At 64.0% G+C, this 21,109-nt stretch overlaps 1 protein-coding gene across 4 annotated transcripts; it reads right to left on the bottom strand.

The window, feature by feature from the left end:
* Positions 1–19: 19 nt before the first annotated feature.
* Positions 20–20,689, bottom strand: TTLL4 (tubulin tyrosine ligase like 4). 4 transcript variants are annotated; one of them, XM_059727539.1, is made up of 19 exons: positions 20,582–20,689; positions 15,545–16,904; positions 15,262–15,356; positions 13,732–13,798; positions 12,045–12,250; positions 11,397–11,507; positions 10,636–10,712; positions 9,411–9,605; positions 9,126–9,208; positions 8,105–8,233; positions 7,763–7,885; positions 6,795–6,893; positions 5,206–5,340; positions 4,711–4,848; positions 3,522–3,624; positions 2,666–2,876; positions 1,616–1,683; positions 1,416–1,498; positions 20–1,311 (listed from the first exon to the last, which is right to left on the bottom strand). In XM_059727539.1, exons 2-19 carry the CDS (start codon positions 16,828–16,830, stop codon positions 1,164–1,166), a joined length of 3,357 nt encoding a protein of 1,118 aa, XP_059583522.1. In that variant the 5' UTR covers positions 16,831–16,904; positions 20,582–20,689; the 3' UTR covers positions 20–1,163. The 4 variants fall into 4 exon arrangements, with proteins under 4 accessions (XP_059583522.1, XP_059583524.1, XP_059583523.1 ...); XM_059727541.1 differs by having other exon boundaries at positions 12,045–12,169; XM_059727540.1 differs by having other exon boundaries at positions 13,732–13,795.
* Between the last annotated feature and the right edge of the window lie 420 nt (positions 20,690–21,109).

Here is a 21,109-nt window from a genome sequence, read left to right as displayed (position 1 = left end):
GATCAGCGAGGCCCAGCCCTCGGCACTCACAGACTTTATTAGAAAACCCGCTGGGGCCAGTGTTGCCCCGTACAAAGCCTGACCCCACCCCCAGCCTGGGGGACACCCTGGCACCAGGAACTGGGGAGTGGGGGCCACGCACATCCCCGGGGCAGCCCCTGGTCTTGCCAGAGGGCTCCAGGGGCCGGGGCTTGGCACTGGGTCTCCCTTTTGGCAGGCACATGGCAGGGAGAGGGGGCAGCGGGCAAGGCACGGAGGGGGCAGCAGGTGCCAGGCGGGGGCGGGGGAGAACGGGACAGGGGCCTGTAGGGTCCAAGCCACAAAGCTGAGCCAGGTGCCAGCCCCATGGCCAGGGTGGGGACACACACGACACACACAGCCGGGCCTTGGACACCCACACGGGGCTCTCCGCTTTCACTGCCGCCCGCGGCTATTTTCGGTCACTCGGGAATGCCGGACTGGGGCAAGCAGAGGGAGGAGGGCACTGCCTTCTCCTGCTGGGGGGAACTGGGCAGACTGGGGGCAAGGCCCAGGGCTCTGGGCACTTGCACGCCACAGGCAGACACGCAGGTCCAGGGCTGCCGGCTGCCCTGGCCCAGCCAAGCCTCGGGGCCACGGTCTCTAGCCCAGGCAGAGCAGGTGGGAAGGGGACCCCCGTCCCTGGAGCAGCGCCAGCTCCTGCCCCACACTGGGGGCACCGTGTGACAGCCTGGCTCCTTTGGGGGCAGGCAAGGGTCGGTGCCCGGGAGGGGGAGAAGGGGGCAGGGTCAGAGCCTGGGGGCAGAGAGGGCAGCGGTGCTAGTGCCCAAGTCCCCTTAGTGGCCATTGCTCCACATCCCTGGGCAAGACGAACTTTCCTGCGGGCAGAATTGTGGGGTGGGGGAAGCTGGACCCAGCCCCCATGGCACAGGGGCTGCGGCTCTACCCCCAGCGCCTCCCCCCTGCCCAAAGAACGGCGCCAAGCCCCGGCCTCGCCTTCCAGAGATCATTATTGAAACATCCCAGTGTCCATCGGCCTGGCTCCGGCACCGTGGCACGCGGGCGGCGGGGCAGGTTCCAGGGCTCCTGTGCTGGCACTTGCAGCTTCCGGTGAGGTAGGTTCCAGGTCCCCCCCCCAAAACTTTCAGCTTGGGGTGGGGGCAAAGGGGGCGTTGGCGGCTCAGTCACAAGGCCGGGGTGGGCTCGGCCAGGGGGGCTCCAGGCTTCTTGCTGGCTCCGCCACTGCAAGGCAGCAGGGACGAGCTCTGGGCTCCAGGGCTGGGCTCTGGTGCCCGGGTGGCATCCTTGGGCTCCTGCGCTGGGAGAGTCTTGCTGCAGGGGAGGGCAGGGGAAGGGAAGGGGGTGGGTGAGTGACCGAGAACACGTGCCAGCCCCCTCCTCTGGACAAGGGCCTGCGCCCTGCAGCCATCACTTACCTGATGCGGCTGGGGTCCAGCTTGCTGAAGCCATTGAGGTGGGGGTTGCTCTTCTGGAGGAGATGGGACCTGGGCAGAGACCACTGCAGGGGGAGAGGAAAGGGGCAGGGGCATCATGAGGTGCTGAGGCCACAGCTGGGGTCCCAGGACCAGAGCCCCAGGGACTGTGGTGGGAGAGGAGGGCACGGGCGGTCTCTCACCAGCAGTACATCCGTTGCTACCCCCGCATGGAAGCCCTGGCGGCACCAGCTCCGCAGCAGCTCCAAGCCTGCAAGGGAAGCTGCTGGGTGAGGAGGGGGGCAGCTGGGCCCTGGGCAAACGCCACAAGGAGAAGATGGGCTTGCTCAGTTCAGCCTGGACGGGTCCAGGGCCCTGCCAAGCTCCCAGGATGCAGGTGGGCACCAGAGCAGCAATGAACTCCATGTTGAACTGGATGGAGGAGCCCGGAGCATCTCTGGGGCCCTGGCGCCTGCCTGGAGCCAGCCTGCCTGCTCCCTCTGTGAGCAGGAGTCCCTGGGATGATGCTGGAGGGGAACGAGCCAGCGCCGGTGCCAAGAGGCAACCCTCGGCTTTCGCCCAGAGTAGCGCCCAGGCCACGGAGCAGGGGACAAACCCCACCACAGTCTCCCCCAGCACCAGGCAGGGGCAGCCGACACTGGCCTCAGCTCTAGACCCAGGGTGTGAGGGGGCCAGTGGCGACTGTGGCTGAAAGAACTGGGGTTATTCAGCCTGCAGAAGAGAAGACCAGGGGGATGAGGGCAGGACCCCAGGCTTCAGATCCCCAAAGGGCCAATCGAGGATGGAGACGGGCTTTTCTCTGGCCCGCAGGGGACAGGACGAGGAACAACAGCCTCGAGCTGCAGCAAGGGAAACCGAGGCAGGAGACCAAGAGGACCTGGACCAAGAGAGCCGTGGGTGGAACCTCCAAGCTTGGAAACCAGACCAGGCTGGACGGATGCGCATCTGGGGTGGTTTGGATGCGGGTGCTCCTGCCTTGCGCAGGGGGCTGGCCCAGAGGGGACCTCCTGTGGTCCCTTCCAGCCTGACTTCCCTACGACCCACTGCACCAAGGACCTGGGGGGGGTGATGGCAGAGTCCTGGAGGGGTTAATGCCCAAATGCAGCCCTCTAAGACAGAGTGCTGGGAGCCAGACCTGCTTCAAGGCCCATGCTGGGCCAGCCCCTCCCCGGACAGCCAAGGGCGCTGGGGGAGGAACCGTGAGGTTTCCAAGGGGTGCGGAGGGGACTTACCTTTACCCTTGCACAGGTGGTAACGGAGCTCCCACTGGGCCGTGAGGATGTTGAAGTAGCGTGGCTGCTCAAAGAAGCGCAGGTAGCGGGAGGCGCCAGGCCCAGGGAAGACTCGCTCGAACTGCCCGCGCCGCGAGAGCTCATCCTCCGTCTCTGCCAACACCCGCACATCATCCGGCGTCAGCACATCCAGCACCGAGGTGTAGAAATCCTGCACCCGGGAGCAGCAGGTGTGGGTCGAGAGGATGGCATAGGGGGCCGCAGCCCCTGGGGCCAGCTCTTGGCTCGGTCCTGCACCCCAGCCCTCCCCACTGCTGCCGAGGATGTGGACCCAGGGCTGGGGCTTGCAACCCAGTGGGTTTAGGTTGGATCTCAGTTTCATAGAAGTAGGGTCGGAAGGGACTTATGAGATCGAGTTGGATCCCCTGCCCTGGGCGGGAATGAGTGCTGGGGTCAGATGATCCCAGCCAGGTGTGCATCTAATTTCCTTTTAAACACCTCCAAGGAACGGGACAGCACCACCTCCCTTGGAAGCATATTCTATATCCGGGCAACCCTCATGGTAAAGAATTTTTTCCTGATGTCCAATCTGTATTTGCTGTCTTCCAGTTTGTTACACTAGATGTGACCTCCAGAGGTCCCTTCCACCCCACTTCTCACTCAGTGGCTCTCAGCAGAGCTCCCTGAGCCCCAAGCAACCTGTAGGATGTGGAAACTGAGGCACAGAGGTGTTGCCTGCTTGCTGAGGAGGTCCAGGAGAAAAGGAGGGCCGTGGCAGGGCTGAGGCCTCAGAGCTGCAGCCAGGGGGGCACAGGGGCCTGCAAGGGAGGGGGACACGCACATATGCGCCTCGTACCTGGTTGGGCACCTTCTGCGTCAGGTAATATGCCCTCTTCATCTTCTCGGCCACCACCTGCTCCGGGGCCGGCCGGGGCTTCTCCCTTGCGGTGCTGCTCAGGCTGTGCGGAGGACGGCGCGGTTACGGCTCTGCCCGTCGGCAGCCTCCCGGCCCAGGGCCCCCGCAGGCTCCAGGGAGGGGTGGCTGCAGCCGAGACAGAACCACCGCAGCCTGCATGAAACCACAGGCTGGATCCCCGGTGACACCCCATTGCTCATCTGCCAGGATCCCAGGGCCTCTGTCTGGCAGCACAGATCCAGGCCCCCCCACCCTGGCTCTTGGCTGTAGCCATGGGTTTGTCACAGACATGGCTGCAACATGTCCCTCCTCCCCCCATGCTGTCCTGGACTCACTGGGCCAGCCCTGCCCGAGCTATTCCTGGCAGCACTGGGGAACGCATGGAATCGTGCCCGTCTCCAACTAACTGCCCAGCTCTGCCCTGGACAGGTCCCAGCCTGACAGGCCGCCCCTGGATGCAGGATGGTTGTTCTGGATCCCATTAAGGGGATGGTGCTGCTCCAAGGCCAGGTTAGAAAGTGCCTCAGGGCAGATGGGCAGGGCAGGGCAGGGCAGGCAGAGAGGCTGCTCCAGGCCTCTGCTTGGGGCACTGGCAGCAGACAGGATTGGTGTCATCTTGCAGTGGGGCAGGGCTAGCAGCTGAGAGAAGCCAAGCTGCTCCAGACTGATTCATGGGCTCTCTGATGCCCTGTGACACTGGAGTCGAGGCAGGACGGACCTAGGGTCTGACCTGGGAAGCAGCCGCTCTTCTGGGCACTGCGCAGGCCCCATGAAGGCCACGGGTGCTGCCGGACACCTACTCCAAACCCTGCTGGCAGTCATGAGAACACAGAGCCCCCCTCTGCTCTCCTGAGCTGCATGGAGCTGGTGCCACACTGGGCAAGGAGGGAAGCAACTAGACACTGGACGAGGCACAACGGCCAGGTCAAAGCCCCCTGCACAGCCACGGGCAGTCAGGGCCTTACGCTTCTCCTATAACTCTAACCCATGAGGCCTCAGGGGCCTGCGGGAAGGGGTGAGGGTCCATAACAAAGCTCAGGATCTCTGCCCTGTTCACAACGTAGCTGGGAGCTGAAGGCAGGGACCAGCCGCGGGAGGAGGATTGGGCCGGGCCCAGTCCCCGACTCACCTGGTGGCGGAGCTCCTGCCACTGGTGGTGCCTGAGGCCATGTCATCGGCAGGTGGCAGGATGAAGCCAGCCAGGTTCAGCAGGTCGCGGACCATCTGGCCCTTGATGCTCATGTCCAGCGGCGAGTTGGAATGGAGGCTGTGGGGAGCAGGGAAGGAATGAGTCTGCCGTGGCCGGAGATCCCGGAGGTGCCTGGCCCCTCTCCCCACCCACAAGGGCTGTGGGAGTGATAGTTAAGGAACTCTGTGAGGGCGAATGCCTCCCACAATGATGGGCAGCTCTCATGCAGGCCCCGGACCCAGTACACCCACCCTACCCTGCCAAGAGCACAGCTGAGCGCCCGGCTGTCGACCAGCTCATCCGGGGGAATGTGCAGAGACGCTGAAATAGAGAAAGGGCAGGGAGCCTTTGTGCCCCGCTTCGGTAGGGGAGAGAGAGGGAGGGGCCCAAACCGACGTGCCGGGCAGTAGGGCCGAGGGTCCCCTGGGTGCCCACCTTGGGGAGATGTTGACTTCCAGGATCCAGGGCTTGAGGTTCTCGTCCAGCATGACATCGAAGCCAAAGAGCTCGTGGCAGCAATATGGGCGCCGCACGTACATCTTCACCAGGCTCGTCACGTAGGGCTCCGACCTGTCAGCCAAGGGGAGGCATGCTAGCTTGGGGAGCTGGGCAGCAGCTAGCCACGCCACACCACACCTCATGCAGAAGTGCTCCCACAGCTCTCCCAACAGGCAGAAGTGCTCCCACAGCTCTCCCAACAGGCCAGTCCTGGGCATAGCAGCACAGACTCTTGCTGAACAAATCTTTGCTAGTTGTGCTCCCCCCGAGTCTCTGCTCCACGTGTCAGGTGGGTTTTAAGCTGCCCCCAGAGGTGCTGGATGCTGGGCCCGGGTTGTGCCAACGCTTGTGCCGAGACTCAGCCCCACAGGGTCCTGGCTAGAGCCTCAGGCTGCCTTGGCTGCAAGGCAGGCAGGGAAGGATTTGCCCCCTGCTCAGCATGGCCTGGCCTGGGGGGTTTTCCCTCCTTCTGCAGCTGGGGCACAGCCTGGGCCTGGGATCTCTCCAGCGCCCAACTCCCAGGACATTGATGCCCACAGCCCCATGTATCCCAGGGGCAGGGGTGACGCCTGGGGCTGTGTCAGGGATGACTGTGTCGTGCAGCTCCAAGGTTGCACATGGGGTTTGTCTGGGGCTGATCCTGCCTCGGGCTGGATGTGACCCCACAGCTCCCTGCTGGCCGTGGCTCTATGAACCTGAACTCAGGTCCCAAGTGACCTGCCCTAGCCAAGCCTTGGTGGGATCTGTGGGGGCCTTTGGCAAGGGAAACTGGCCTTTGAGAACAGGCCTCCATAGCACTGGAGACCTGCCATTCCTGCCCTGGCCCCACAGGGCATGCTCCAGCCAGAGACCAGGGTCCTGAGGCCTAGGTGAGGGCAGATGCTCAGCCAGGCCTCAGAGGGTGCCCAAGCGGAGGCCTGGGCACCTCACAGCCATCACCATGGGAAGGAGACAAAGTTCCTGGCCGCCCTGGGGCTGCAACTAGATCCCTGCGGCCCAGACATCAGGCACAGCCAGTGCTGGATAGGTGCGGGGGGGGGGGGGGAAGGATAGGGGTGCAGAAAGGATCTTGGGCAGAGCATATGGACACGAGCTGCCTAGGACCCGAGTCCCAGGAGACAGGACAGATGGCCCCAGACCCCTCTGCCCTGGGGTAACCCCCCCCCAGCTCTGATAACAGTCATAGGTAATGCAGCAGAAGCTCATGCAAGGGGCAGCTATCACAGGGTGGCTGGGGGCAGGGGTCAAGGCACTAGGATGGCCGCAGATGCCAGCCCACTATGCTGCTGTGACCCATGCTGGGAGCATTCTGCCCCCAGCTCTGGCCAGAGGAGTCACACCTGGCAGTTATCCTGGGTTAGGAGCACACAACTGTCCATCCCACCCCAGCTCGCTGGACACCGACTCCTCCCAGGCTGCAGGTGACGGCCAAGCCCAGCAGCTGCTGTCACTACATGACCAGGGAACAGGACAGCTCAGGGCTGTGGCAATACTAGGGAAGCTGGCAGGGGGCCCCTGAGACTCACGCGATGATGGTCTTGACGACAATGTCCTTGATCTTCTCCCAGATGGCCTCGCTGTTCACCCCCTTCTGGCTCAGGTAGCTCCAAAGTGCTTTCAGTGCCCTGGGGAGCCAGATAATGGGAGGTCACAGCACCAGGTGCCTGCCCCACCCCAGGTGCATGCAGGGAGGGGAAGGGAGCCACAGTGGGCAGAGTCACGGAGCATGCTCTTCTGTGGCCAGACTTCTCTACTACGGACAGCCAGTGCTGCAGCAGCCAGGGTGGGCTGGGATAGATAGCTCTGTCCCCCCACCCCACCCCCGGGACAGTGAACCTCCCACACAACCAGTCAGGACTGCATGGGCCAGGAGGTCACCACTGCTCCCAGGTCCCGCACAGGAATCAGAAGGATCGGACAGCGCTATGTAACAGGGGCATTACGCCAGGAAGGGGGCAGGGAAGGGCAGGGCCTCCCCCCACACAACCCCCAGCATGGGCAGCGGTGTCAGCTGCTCTGTACCCTGCAGGTCCCATGGAGCCAGAGGGGGGCCCTGCAGCCTGCCTGGCCTGGATGTGACTATGACCCAAGCATGTCCTGGCCCCCCATCACCACCCTGCACCTGTGGGCAGCCAGGGGTAACTCCAGGCAGAATCATCCTTGGAAAGGACAGCGCTGAGCACGGTGAGGCCTGGCCCAGCTCCTGGGAGCAGCAACAGGGATAACTCCGATACCCGGGTCACTGGCAGCTGTGCCTGGTGCATCCCAGCAACTGAGGTTGCCAGAGCAGAGGGCAGCTTGGCAGGGGCGGAGCTGTCTGGCAAATACCATCCTTAGCTCTGCCACTGGCCCTGCCCATGTCTCAGTTTCCTTGCCGGACATGGGACAACACTGGGCTGCTTCTGGAAAGTGCTTGGAGCTCTGCGGTGGTAGAGCCCTGGCAGGAACCCCCCTCTTCTCCACAGCGATAGAGAGGAGCCAGCCCCGGCCTTACCACTTGTGGCCCTGGCAGGCGGTCTCGTCGGCATTGGCCTTGTACTCTGTGTTCTTCTTGTTCACGCTGTAGTTGGTCAGGTGCATGAACTTGTTGCCAAGGCTCTTCATAGAGGATGAGTACCTGGGCCGGGAGCAGGGGGGTAGACAGGGATCAGCATGTGGGTAATGGGGTGCCCAGACAGTGGCAGGGAGGGGGCTCTGTCTTAACCTCCGCTCTGGGAGCACCAGACTACTCTGCTACAGAGAAGACTGGTGCCCTGCCACAACATCAGCCCCCTACTGTGCCCAGATAGCAGCACAGCTGGCCTGTACCTGCTCTGAGCTGCCCCTGAAGACTTACTTGCAGCTGGCAAAGCGCACAAGCCCATCCCTGAAGAGGTAAATGCGCAGCGGGTCATAGCACGTGACGTAGACATAGATGCGCAGGTCAAATTTGCTGCCTCCGATGAGGTAGGGCTTATGCAGGTACCTGCAGACAACGAGGGGGGCATGAGGGTGGGGAGGGGCATGGCTGTGAGGGTCCAGGCTCCTGAGTTGCACCCAGGGCCCCCATGCCCGCAGCTCTGGTCCAAACCAGCCCAGCCCAGCCAACACTCCTAAGCCTGCAGGGATGGAAACCCCACGCCCTCCTAGGCGGCCTGGCCCAGGGCACCATGGGTGCTAGGTTGGTGGATAACACGGGGAGGCTTGGAGGTGCCTCGTCCAGCCTCAGCACGCAGCCCAGAGGAAGGCTCCTGTGCCCTGAGACAGACTCATCCTAGCCCAGGTCACTGCCCCTTCCCAGGGATCCAGGGCATCAGGTGCTGGCTGCAGCCAAGTCTGGGGCTGTGCCCAGCTGTGCCAATGCTCCTGCTGGGACTCAGCCACGCAAGGTCCTGGCTACAGGCTCTTGCCTCCTGCTCATGCTGCCTTTGGGGGGCAGGCAGGGATTTGCCCCCTGCTCAGCTTGGTCGGTGGGGTTTCCCCTCCCTCTGCAGCAGAGGCACGGCCAGGGCCTGGGCTCTCTCCAATGCCCACCAACCCCACTAGCAGCGGCAGGACATTGGCTCTGCCTTCCCTGTTGCAGGGAGGCAGCTGGGGTCTCCCAGCTCCATCCCAGTGCCCCCCTTGGGCATTGCTGGGGACACCTACTCTACTCTACTCACTTGCCTATCAATACGATACCACCTTTTCCCCAACCCACTCCTGTTAGTCTGCAGGCACTTGGCACCTCTGTTTTGACGTGGGGCACAAAAGGGTTTTCAGAACTGGGTTATTTCCCTGGGTAGGACCCTTGCTCCTGGGCAGCCTTTGAAAGGCAACCTGGCCTGCAAGGGAGAGGGGCAGCCTGCCTGCCTGCCCGACCCCCCATGCCCAGTCACCTCTGCACCAGCAGCGGCCGGCGCTTGGGCAGCTGGCTCCATTTGTGGACGACCTGGATGCCAATGCCTCTTGCCGACGCCGGCTGGAAAAGGGGTCACACACAGAAGAGGGGATTAGGTTCCCTACCAGTGCCTTGGTACTAGGTCCGATGCTTCAATATCCCCCCCAAACTCCCTGGAGCCAGCCCCCACAAATGCCCAGGCCCAGGCTGCCTGGCCCAGTCTCAAGCCCTGAGCCCCACCAGCTGCCCTGTGCTCCCCACTGAACCCTGCCCCACAGCGCACCGGCTTCACGATCCACTTCTGGCGGGTGCCACCCTCCTCCCAGGCCTGGCGCAGCCCCCGGATGTCTTGGGGCAGAATGAAGGACTGGGGGAAGAAGTTGAAGTCCCGCTTGCCGCAGCGTGTCTGCATCTTGGCCAGGTTCCGCCACAGCCGGTCCTTGCGCCCGATTTGGAATGAGCCGGGGAAGTGGTTGATCTGGAAGAAGGATCGAGTGAGCTGAGGCAGCCACCTCCGGCCTCCTAGTCCCAGGCAGGGACAGGCCACCACTGCAGAGAGGCCAGCTTTGCCTGTATGGCTAGGGCACTGTACTGGCAGGGCTAAGTATGCCTAGGGCAGGGTCCATTGTCAAATCGTAGAGTCCCAGAGCCATGGGGCCGGCAGGGAGCTGCGGGGTCACGTCCAGCCTGACGCAGGATCCGCCCAGTCCAACCCCCCACCAGACAAACCCCGTGAGCAACCTTGGAGCCGCACGACACCGTTGCCCCTGACAGCCCCGGGCATCATCCCCACCCCTGGGAAAGCGGGGTGCTGGGGCTGCCAACATCCTGCTGCTGCCAGGGGGGTTGGAGGGTACTGGAGAGCCCAGGCACAGGCCCAGGCCGTGCCCTCACTGCAAACGGAAGGGAACCCCCTCACCCGGGCCAGACTGAGCAGGGGGTAAATCCCTGCCTGCCTGCCTTCCCTCCCCCTCCAGGCAGCGTGAGTGGGGGGCAAGAGCCTGTAGCCAGGACCCTGCAGGGCTGAGGCCCAGCAGGAGCATTGGCATAGCCCCAGCCTGGGCTGCAGTCAGTGCCCAGTACCTCTGGGGGAGGTGCAGTGCCCCACACGCCTACAGTCAGAGCCAAGCCAAGGGGTTTGCCTGGCAGCCAAGCTCTGGGCTCTGCCCAGGGAGACCAGACTGACAGGGGTGGGGAGATGCCAGTGGTGAAGGAAGCCGTCACCTCTGCTAACCAGGCTCAGACCTGAGTGTGAGCAGGTTTGGAAGTGTCACCAGCGAGGGTGAGGGGGGCAGCTCATGCTGGAACAAGCTCCCAGGTTCCTTGTGGTCCCTCCCATCACCCTGCAGCCCTGGTGGGGGCATGGGGGTGCCAGGGCTGCAGAAAGAGCCCACACAGGCCAAGCCACAAGTCCCATGGGGCTCCCCAGTGCTACAGAGCAGTACGTGACTACCCCGAGGCACCAACCCTGCTACCTCCCACCATGGGCACCCCCCAGCTCTCCTTACCTTCTGGTGCTCCTTGATGATGCGGAAGGCTGGAGACTTCATGTGGTGGCCCCAGCAGCCCAGCCAGTCGCTGTTCCCTGAGGGGAATGAGGAGGTGTGGGAGCCCCAGCCCTCACCAGCTCAGAGAGCCCAGAGCACATGGCTCCGCAGCCCCCTCCAGCTCCCATCCCCAGAAGGCCCGAGTGGGCGCTGGGCCCCGGTGCTATGTGAACCCTGCAGCACAGCAGATGCTGCCAAGGCGACTGTGGCTGCTTCCCCAAGAGTGCCTAGCATGCCCTCGGCACCAGCCATTACCACCCCATTCACCCAGGGGTGCCTCAAGTGTCCTGGCCAGGCTGGGATGGGGGAGTTCAAAACTATGGCTCCCCCCAGCCCCAGGGCTGAGCTGAGAATCACCCTCCCAAAGCAGGCATGAGGGCTCCCCAGGCCCTCTCAGCTCCCTGCACACTCACACGACCCAGCTCCAGCTGTGCTGGAGGGGTAGGGGGGGTGCTACAGGTACTGACACCTGTAAAGATGCTGGCTCAGGCAGTCCGGGCCTGGAGCCTTCCTTTTGGGATAGTTCAAGCTGCTGTGAATGGCGCAGCAGCCTCTGGGGACAGCCCCCTGGGCCCAGCTGCTCTATGCCTGACCCAACCTGCTCGGGGGCTGCTGGCCACCAGCCCCGTTGCCCCGGGGCAGCGAGACCCTGGCTCAAGCCCCACAGGGTCTGGGCAGGGCGACGGGAGCCCAGCAGGGCACCGCAGCTCAGGCAGACTCACTTCTGCTGACTCTGAAGTGTGAGCGGGCGACTGTCTGCTTCACGACATTGGGGGTGACTGAACTCATCTTCCACCGCAGCAGGCGCCGCTGTTCCCAGGGCAGCTTCTCCACTGGCAGGGGGAAGAGGTGGCAAAGGGTGCGAGGGAGATGGAGAGCCTGACTGGGCCCTGGCAACCCTAGGACAGCTGGGGGGGTGGGGAAGGAGCCTGCCAGCTGAATGGTGACCCAGTCTGAGCCCCAGGAAAGCCCGTCTCTAGGATCCCACCACACAGGGCTACAAGAGGGCAGCACACGTGAGTGGGCACCAGCTGCCTCTGCCTCCATACAGCCAGTGCCCAGCATCTCCTGTCCTCCCATAGGGCCAGCCTGATCCCCCACCAGGCAGCCAGGCAGGTTGGGTGGAAATGCTTCTTTGCCCCATCTCTCCCGTGAGCAGCCAATGCCCCGAGAGGCCAGGGCTGTGGCATGGTCATCGGTGGCATGGCCTCGCCTGGGCCCAGGGCAGGCGTCCCAGCATGGAAGAGGGCAGACGGTGACTTTAGTTGGTTCCTTTCAGGGCACGAAGGGGCCGCGACTGCCTGGGAGGGATGGGGACAAGGGGGAGAGGAGCCTTCAGAGCCTGGATTCCAGCTGCCCCCCTTCTTTACCTCTCTCGTCGCAGGTCCCGAAGTAGATGGTGGGGGGCATGTTGGGGAAGAGGCTGCCCAAGAGGGCTGGTCTGAGCACCCGCTCCTGGGCTTCCACCTGCTGTGCCAGGCCCTCCTGGCAGCTTCTGTGGGGAGGGCGATGAGGCATGAGAGCCGCTTGCCTGGCACCCGCCTGCCACGGCCCCAAGCCAGGGCGCCACACAGCTCTGCGAGAAGCGAGCGGGTGTGGTGGTTGCGCACATTGCCCATGGGCTGTGCTCACGGGTGTAGGGACATGGCAGGGCCCCAAGGTCAGAAACCACCAGGCTGGCCCCCAAGGATGTTTGGCTGCCAGCAACGAGGGGCCATGGCTGCCCCAGGGCGCTGGTGCAAAGCGCTCCATACCCCTGGCAGCTGCTCCTGCCATGCAGGCACACCCGGCCCCGGGGTCAAGGGCACTACGGGGCCGCACATGCACACGTACACACCTACACCTGCATGTATGCAGCAACGTACCCGCACGTACACACATGCACCTACAAGTACACCCGCACCCAACACATGCACATTACACACCCGCACATGTACATGCTTCTACCCACATACATACACACATATGCACCCACACGTACATGCCCACATCTACATGTATGCACACTCACCCCCAGCTGTACACACGTTTACACCTACACACTTGCACCCTGCACATACACACCAGCATGTGCATAGGGATACATGCACCTGCCTGCATGTGTACACACCCATACCCGAATATACACATCTATATGTTTGCATGCACTCACACCCACATGTACACTCACATGTACACACAAACTTATGTTTACAGCTACACCTGCACATGCCCACACCCACACATGTACATGCCCACACCCACACGTGTATACAACCACACACACACACGTGCACCCGCACATACACACCCATACCCCATGTACATGCTTGCACATGTACACCCCCACACCTACATGTACACACCCACACGCCCCTTGCGTACACACTTGCGGACAAACACACCTGCACACACAAACACCCACACCTACACACCTCTCACGCCCCACCAGGGGCAGTGCTACCCCGCAGGACCCCCTCAGAGAGAGCCCCCTCCGTGGCCTGCCCACCCTAGGCTCACAGCAGCTGGGGACAAAAGGCCCATTAAAGTGCAGACACACGACACAATTACCCCAGGGCTGCACTCAGCCGACCCCCAGCCGGCTCCTCCCGCCCACTCCCAGTAGGCCCTATCGCACCACCTGGCTAGCTGGAGGGGGGCACATGGTTCCCTCTTGCTCTCCAGTGTCCTGGGACAGAACTCCTAGCGCCAGGCTGGGGAAGCACCTGCCCCATGCTTGCTGAGGGGTAAAGCCCATGTACTCGCCCAGCACATCCTCCGTGTGTCCCTGTCCTCAGGGGAGCATCATGGGGCAGCTCTGGGTGTTCCCATAAGGGTGCTAGAGCCTGGCTGACCAGAGCTGCAGCCAATGCGCACCCGTGACCCCGAGCACGGAGGCCAGCACCTGCCCCTGCCTTTGGAGCTGGAGACCCGACAGGCCATTCAGGCCCAGGCTGCCTCAGTGCCTGGGATGACAGAGCTTGGTCTGAGCGCCGGGTGCAGCTGGCTGCAGCCCAAAGACCCCAGGTCCCAGAGGGGCCCAGTTGCCCGGGGGATGTCACCTGCCCAGCAACTTACCTGGATATGAGCGCCACCGACCCGCTGGGTGACAGGCCCATGACAGATGAGCTGTCTGACTCGCCTGCTGGAGACAAAAGACAGCATTAGGCTTTCAGGCTCCAGCTGCTGCCTCCCAGGGGGCCTGGGACAGCAGGAAGAAAGGTGGTGCCCTCGCTCCCTCCCCGCTGCCCAGGACCAGCCACCTGCAACATGCCCCAAGGGCTGCATGAGACCCTCATGTGATGCCTAAAAGTCCACAGGTGCTCGGGCACCCCCGGGCCCAGGGACTTCAACATGTCTTTGTGCAGCTGGAATCACAAGGTTGGACGAGGCCTGGTCTCCTCTTCCAAACCACCAGCCCTGCCCAAGCCAGTCCAGGCAACCCTCTGCTCCCTTCTGGCACCCAGCACTGTTCACAGTGTTCAGCTGAGTCCTGGCCAGGCGCTATCACCTCACTTGTCTCACACACGCGGGGATGGGAGCATGTCTGTTTGCCTGCTCACCACAAGCCAGGCCAGCTGCATGGAGGTGACCCCAGACTGCAGCTCCCTGATGGGAGGTGCATGGAGGATGGGGACAGACTTCTCTGTGGCTGCAGGGGATAGGACATGGAATGAGGGACTGAGACTGTAGTGGGGGAGATGGAGGGTGGAGATTAGGAAGAGCCCCCTGCCTCTAACGTGGGGGGAATTTCCATCCATCAGGTCTCAGGAAACACTTCTTCACTGTCCGAGCAGGGAGGCCACGGGGAGACACCAGGGCTGGGGTACTCTGCAGCATGGGAGGGTCCAAGGAGAGGCTGGATGGGCGCCAGGCAGGGAGGATCAAAGCGCAGCAACGCCTGTACTCTGCTGGGGGCGGGGGGGTCCTAGGCTGCTGGGCTATACTGGCTGACTCCCCCCCACCCCCCACAACGTCAAGGGCTGAAGCCCCCCCCCCCCAGGGATTCTGGGTGCTGGCTGCAGCCCAGGCTGGGGTTGTGCCTGAGCTGTGCCAATGCTCCAGCCAGGACTCAGCCCTGTAGGGTCCTGGCTGGAGTTTCTTGCCCCCCCACTCCCCGCACTGCACTGGTGGGGGTCAGGCAGGGACTTGCTCCATGCTCAGCCTGGGGGGTTTCCCCTCCCTCTGCAATGGGAGCACGGCCTGGGCCTAGGCTCTCTCCAGCACTCACTAAGCCCCCTGGCAGCAGCAGGACATTGGCAGCTGTGGCCCCTCTGCTCTCCCGGAGGCAGGGGTGGGGGCAATGCCCGGGGCTGTGTTGGGGGGCGACAGTGTCATGCAGCTCCGAGGTTACACATGGGGTTTGTCTGGAATGGTTTGGATGCTCCTGCCTCAAGACTGGATGTGACCCCACAACTCCCTGCTGGCCTCGTGGCTGCAGGACTCTATGATCCTCAGGAATTTTCCAGAGCAGGAGGGACACACGCTGGCCTGGTCCTGCCCGGAGCAGGGGCTTGGCCAGCCTGGCCACTCTGTGACTTTGTGCACACAATTCTGTGGGTGCTGCCATTTCAGTGTCCCCCTCTGCACCCTGCCCCGCCATCTCACCGTCCTCCTCTTCCTCCTCCCCATCCTGGCTCTCATCATCCAGCCCATCCGGAAGCTCCTCTTCTGCCTCGTTCTCAGGCTCACTGGGGGCAGCACTGGAACAGAGAGTGGGAGGTGAGAGAGGACCATGGTTTCCTGTGGGTCCCGCTTCCCCTTGCCACCCATGTTCGGACCTGCCCGAGAGGGGAAACGTGGAGCAGAGACTGACACCCCCAAGGGTAGCCGAGTTCCCAGCCCTCACCCTGCGGGGAACGGTGGAGAGGCCCCTTCCCCCAACACTTACTCCGGGAGCTGCGGGGATACCCTTGGCACGCCCATGGCCTTGCACTTGTCCTCGTCTAGCTGGACGGTGGGGATCTGGGCAGCGACTCTGGACACAGCGGTGAGGTGCATGGGCCTAGCTGTGTCCCCATCGCTCAGCGACAGGAGGTCCAGCCCACGACAGGACGGAGGGGCGGGTGCTTCGGTGCTGGGGGCCAGGAGCTGAACGCTGATGCGCTTTGTGCAGGCACTGGCACTGGGAGGGCTCCGGCCCCCAGGGAGGCTGCCACGCCTCGGCTCAGAGCTCTGGGGGGCCAGGGCGGCCTGGGGGCTCAGCTGGGTGAGGAGGTGCGGTCTCCAGCGCCCAGCCACAGGGAGTACATCGCAGCAGAGGCCGCTGGCAGCTGGACAGACAGCGTTGAGGTGCCAGCTGTAGTCTTGGCAGGTGCTCACCTTCCCCCTCAGCTGCCTTACAGCCTCCGTCAGCAGGATCTTGTGCTCCCTGGTCTGCAGGCTCCGCAGCCGACTCTCCGCGTCTTCCAGGCACCACGAGGCTGGGCCCTCAGGGCCGGGGGGCCGGCGGGCCAGGACAGCCAGCTGGGGCCCCTTCATGGGTCTGTTCTCAAGGTCTGCAGTGGAGCTGTCTCCGGTGCCCCCAGTGCAGGCCCAGGACGTGGCGAGTGGCCGCAGGGAACTCTTCCCTCTCTTGCTCTCGGGGGATGGGGGCGAAGGCACTTGGGCACTGCTTGGCCGCAGGAAGGCGTTGTTGTTCAGCACGGGTCTGTAGGGACCGGGAGCTGGCTGCCCCGAGCCCAGGGGGGAGCCTTTAGGTGGAGGGGGGCGGTCTTTAGGCGCCCGCGGCAGCGGGGCCAGCTCTGGGGCGGCTGACAGCATGCCAGGGCCCTGGGCGAAGTTGCTGGCTGGGGGGCCCTGGGGAGGGAGAGGGACCGACCAGCGCTTGAGAGTGCTCGAGCGTAGACAGATGGACTCAAGCCGCTGGTAGGGTCTCTGCCGGGCGTAGGATCGGCGGTAGAGCAGCGTGCTCCCTGGGGAGCTGGGGAAGGGCAGGGGCAGGCCAGAGTGGGCAGCGTCACCAGGGCATGGCACAGGCAGGGGCGGGAAGCCGGGGGGCCCCGGGTGGAGCAGGCTGGGGACGGGTGGAGCCCTCACATGCTTCCTCTCCAGCCTCCAGATGGGCTTGATGTGCTGCGGGACCGGGGGCCAGGCCCGGCTCTCGCAGGCCGGCTGTGGGGCGCTGAGCGTGAGCCCGGCGCTACAGCTATAGTGCTGCGGCCCAGCTGAGCCCATGGGCGGCCATAGCACGGCAGGCGGGTGGGCAGCAGGCACCCCCTCACTGCGGCATCCTCAGCGGGTCTGGCAGCCTGCAGGAAGGACACAGAGCGGAGACGCCAGGTTAGAGCATGCCCAGCCGGAGTTGGAGAGCAGGGCAGGGCTCCATCTGCTGGAAACCCCCGCCAATGCTCTCCTTCCTTTGGAGGGCAGCCCCATGCCCCCAGCGTGGAGCCAGCCGGGAGGAAGGAGGCAGCCATGGAGACAGGAACAGACATGGTGAACATCCCAGGAAGGTGCTTGCTGCACCCCAGGGGCAGGTCCCTGCCGGGTGCAGGTAGCCAGGCAAGGGCTGAGTGGGGCGTGAGCCAGCCTCCAAAACAGCCCTCCTGTCCCAGCCCTGGTGCCCGGCTCATTTCTGCCCTCCAGCCCTGAGCCTGCCCAGAGCCTGAGACCAACAAGAGAGGCCCCGCATTTGGAGGGCTGTCTAGGTCTCTGCTGCCCAGGAAGCCGGGCCCATGAGAGATGCAGCCCCACAGAAGTCCCTGCCTCTGGCGTGTTCCCTGGGACACTGTGACTACAACATGGCTCTGATGCTACCTATAGCCCCTGGTGCATGCCATGTGCCATAGGCGCTGTGCGCCCGTGAGGCTGGGCGTCCCTGCAAACCAAAAACCCCATCACTGGGTGTGTCCACTCCCCACCCCGCTGCAATGCCCAGCAAGTGGAAGAGGCATGGACTCTGCTAGCCCCAGAGCGACCAGCTATGCCACCCATGAGAAGAGCCCTGTGCCCAGCCAGCCGTGGCCCCTGCTGGGAAGAGGACACTGCCAAGGAAGGGTCAGGGGAGCCGCACATACACACAGAGCAAGAAGCTGCCAGCACTGAAGAGACAAGGCAGGCCAACACCTGCCCATGCTGACTCATTGGGACACCCCTGACCAGGTGCCAAGCCTGACCAGGGGCATGCAGCACAGAGCAGCTCCCGCCACCCTGAATGACCTTTACGGCCATAGCACTAGGTGCCCACGAGTTGAATGAGTCCCCAGCGCATGTCCACAGCAACTGCCAGCCTGTGAGGTCTCCCAGCAAGGCACTGTATGCCCATGTCTGGAAAGAGCTCTCTGCCAAGCCCAGCAGGACCCGCAGGGCCTGGCCAGGACTGCCCACCCCTGCTCAAGTGGCCCTGCTATGGGGGCAGGAACTGCAACACACCGTCAACAGAGGTGAGCACGAAGCCAGCCCGTTCCACACACCTGCTCGAGAAACCAGGCCCAGCAGGTCATGCTGCACAATGCAGCATTTCCACACCCCCGTGGGCACGGCTGACGGAGGACGGCAGATGCCATGCCCCCTACTGCCACGGGGCACGTGGAGAAGGAGAAGGACAGGAGTTCGCTTCCTGCTCAGCCTCGCAGCAGAAACATTGAGGTCCCGGGAATATCGAGTCCTATCAGGTTGCGCTGCAGCCAGCCTGCGGCAGAGGGAACCTGAGCCGCAGCGGGAGGCGGACAGGGCTGGTGACCCCGCTCACACCCAGAGGCAGATCTGTGCTGTTGTGACAGCCAGACCGATTAGCCAAACCAATTAGCACGGGACAAAGGGACACGGTTCCCTGGCTCAGGTGTCCCTGGCAAGAGGGTTTACACACACACTGCAGCCAGAGAGGACAGGCCAGGCCAGCTCCACTTGGATCAAGGTGAACGCGAGGGAGACAGGAGTTCTGTCTGGGCCGTTGAGGCAGCTCCCAGCCAGGAAAAGGGGCTTTCAAACCCAGGGATAATTAGCGCACTTTCTCCATAACCTCCTGGCAGACCCCCACCCACCCACTCTTCAGGGCCCCAGCCAGCACCTTGGGCCTCAGCAATGTGGGGAGACAGCCCGGCAACGAGGGGTACCGATAGTGCTACGGGGACACTGATCCAGGAGACTGGGGCTGAAGAACCAAAGGAAGCACAGTGTGAAATGTCACTCGCCTCCCATGGGAGAGAAGCGAGAAGGCTACTGCGTGACTGGTCCCAAGCAACAGTGTCCTGGGGCACGGCAACGTGCTGGGGCAGGTGGCTGCAATGTCCATAGCTGGGGCACACGACACGGGGACGGATGGAGGAAGGACGCTAAATTCTTGAGCTGTGGGGCCAGCAGGGAGCTGCGGGGTCACATCCAGCCCAAACAGGATCAGCCCCGTCCAAACCCACCCAGACAAACCTTGCGTGTGAACTCAGAGCTGTATAACACAGTCGCCCCCAACACAGCCCTGGGCATCACCCCTGCCCCTGGGAAAGCAGGGCAGCCAAGGCCACCAACGTCCTGCTGCTGTCAGGGGGTTGCAGGCATTGGGGAGCCTCGATCCTCCTGCCCAGCACCTGTCCAGCCTCTCCTTGGACCCTCCTGTGCTGCAGAGCCCCCCGGCGCTGGCGTCTCCCGTGCGGCCGCCCTGCTCGGGCAGCAAAGACGCGTTTCCTAAGATCCAACCTAAACCTGCCCGGCTGCAGCTTTCAGCCATGGGTCCATGTCCTGCTCTTGAAGCTGGTGCGTCAAGGGGGTGGGAGAACAGGGACTGAGACGCAGACTGACTGACCGACCCACACTGGGGCAAGCAGCTGTCCTGGGGGGGGTCACTGCCTTGCTTCCTGCGTGGGCTGGGCCTAGCCCCCGCCTGGCTTCTTCCAGAGCGAGTCCTGACTTTAACTTCACCGCCCTGCGCCTCCCGGGCGCTTGTTACAGCATCTGCGGCGACTCCCATCTTCCCTGGCCTGGCCACCTTTGCAGGACACAGCGGCGCTGGGACTCCATCCCAGCTGACACGGCAGCCACAGACCCGCAACCGGGATCGTCACTGCGGAGGCACAAGGCGCCCAGCGCAGGGCTGGACACAGGGTACGCTCAGACAGGAACAGCGATGCACGTGCGCTGTCTGCACAAAGCTCTCGACAGAGCAGCAAACCCAGCCACGCACGAACAAGCGGCACGGTGCAAACGTGGCCAGGATGGTGCCAGACGTCCGGTCTCACCACGAGACGGATGGGCCAGCGGCACAGTGATCAGGCTGGGCCAGGACGTGAAACAAACCCGTAGCACGGGACAGCTAAAGATATTCGAGATACTCGGGCGTAATCCATTTGATCGCTGCAGAACAGGCGGGTCGGCGAGCGCGGGAGCCATGTGGCGCCACGTCGACTGCCACGTCGTAGGTACGAACGCCGTAGCTCCTGGTGCGACGCGCTCGTTAGGCCAAATCGTGTCAGTCCCGCGCTCGTAGACGAGACACCAGGCCGAATCTTTGCCACGAGCGGAGCCTACGGTCATCCTCCCAGACACGCGGGGGTCGGGATCTCCGACGCCGCGGCTCCCGAGACCTCAGCGCCGACCACACGCCAGGAACGCCCGACACACGGACGACAGCAACGACGACACGCGTGGCACCCGACGCGAGGGCCACGCGCCGACGACAGCCAGGAGCCGCCTCGGACGACTCGCGGCCAGCAGCCCCCTGCCCCAGCCGAGCCCTTCCAAAGGGCTGAGCCCCTCCCTGCGGCCCCCCACGTCGGTCCCGGTCCCGGTCCCGGCCCCGCAGACAGGCTCGCGGGCAGGCCCGGGTGTCGCGGCGCTTCCCCGCGGCCGCGACAGGCCCCTCAGTCTTCCCATCTGCAGGCTCCACCGGCCCATTTCCCTCGGCCTCTCCTGCGCACATCTGGACACCGCGCTCCAGATGTGCCCCCCCCCCCCGCTTTACCCCGTCCCGGGAGTGGGGGGGAGGGGCACTCACCGCGGGGGGACGCGCAACCCGGACGCTCCCGCGCGCCGGCACCGAACGGCCGCGTTCCCATAGAGACCCGGGGCGGGGCCGCTCCCGGCGTACCCCGCGCGCTCCCGGCGTTCCCCGCGCCCCTGCCGCGTGGGACTACATCTCCCATCAGGCTCCGCGCCCCAGCTGGGACGGCGTGCCCCGCCCGCGTTACCGCTCCCGGCGTGCCTCGCGCGCCCTCCCGCCCGCACTGCACTTCCCGTCACGCCCCGCGCCCGGCCAGGACTCCGCCTCCCGGCATGCCCCGCGCGCCGGCGGCCACGTGCTCGCAGGTGCTGCCCCACGTGGCAGGGGTGCCGCGGCCGCTGCCGGGTTAGGCTCGGGGGGCAAGGCATCGGGACTCGTAGCAGAGCCGATCTCTCCTGTTCGACCACCAAGATTTTTGCACAAAAACCAGCTGAAGGGTGCGTGCGCACAAAGCTTGCAATTGATTTAATTCTGCAAAAATCGTGTTGGTCTAATAAGAGATAGCACCTGCCCTACGAGTCC

The sequence above is a fragment of the Alligator mississippiensis genome, chromosome 4, assembly GCF_030867095.1.
Source record: "Alligator mississippiensis isolate rAllMis1 chromosome 4, rAllMis1, whole genome shotgun sequence".
Classification (NCBI taxonomy): Eukaryota; Metazoa; Chordata; order Crocodylia; family Alligatoridae; genus Alligator; species Alligator mississippiensis.
Note: the sequence above shows the minus strand (reverse complement) of the source record. Positions and strands in the feature narration are given on the sequence as shown.

Bases quoted from the DNA above. Each gene is read 5' to 3' on its own strand.
- TTLL4 (XM_059727539.1), bottom strand. From the start codon at position 16,830: ATGGGCTCAGCTGGGCCGCAGCACTATAGCTGTAGCGCCGGGCTCACG. The intron at 11,508-12,044 runs GTAAAGAAGGGG...TCCCCCTGCCAG, and splicing joins CGGGACCTGCGACGAGAGAG to TGGAGAAGCTGCCCTGGGAA. The intron at 7,886-8,104 runs GTAAGTCTTCAG...CTCCCGGCCCAG, and splicing joins GTGCGCTTTGCCAGCTGCAA to GTACTCATCCTCTATGAAGA.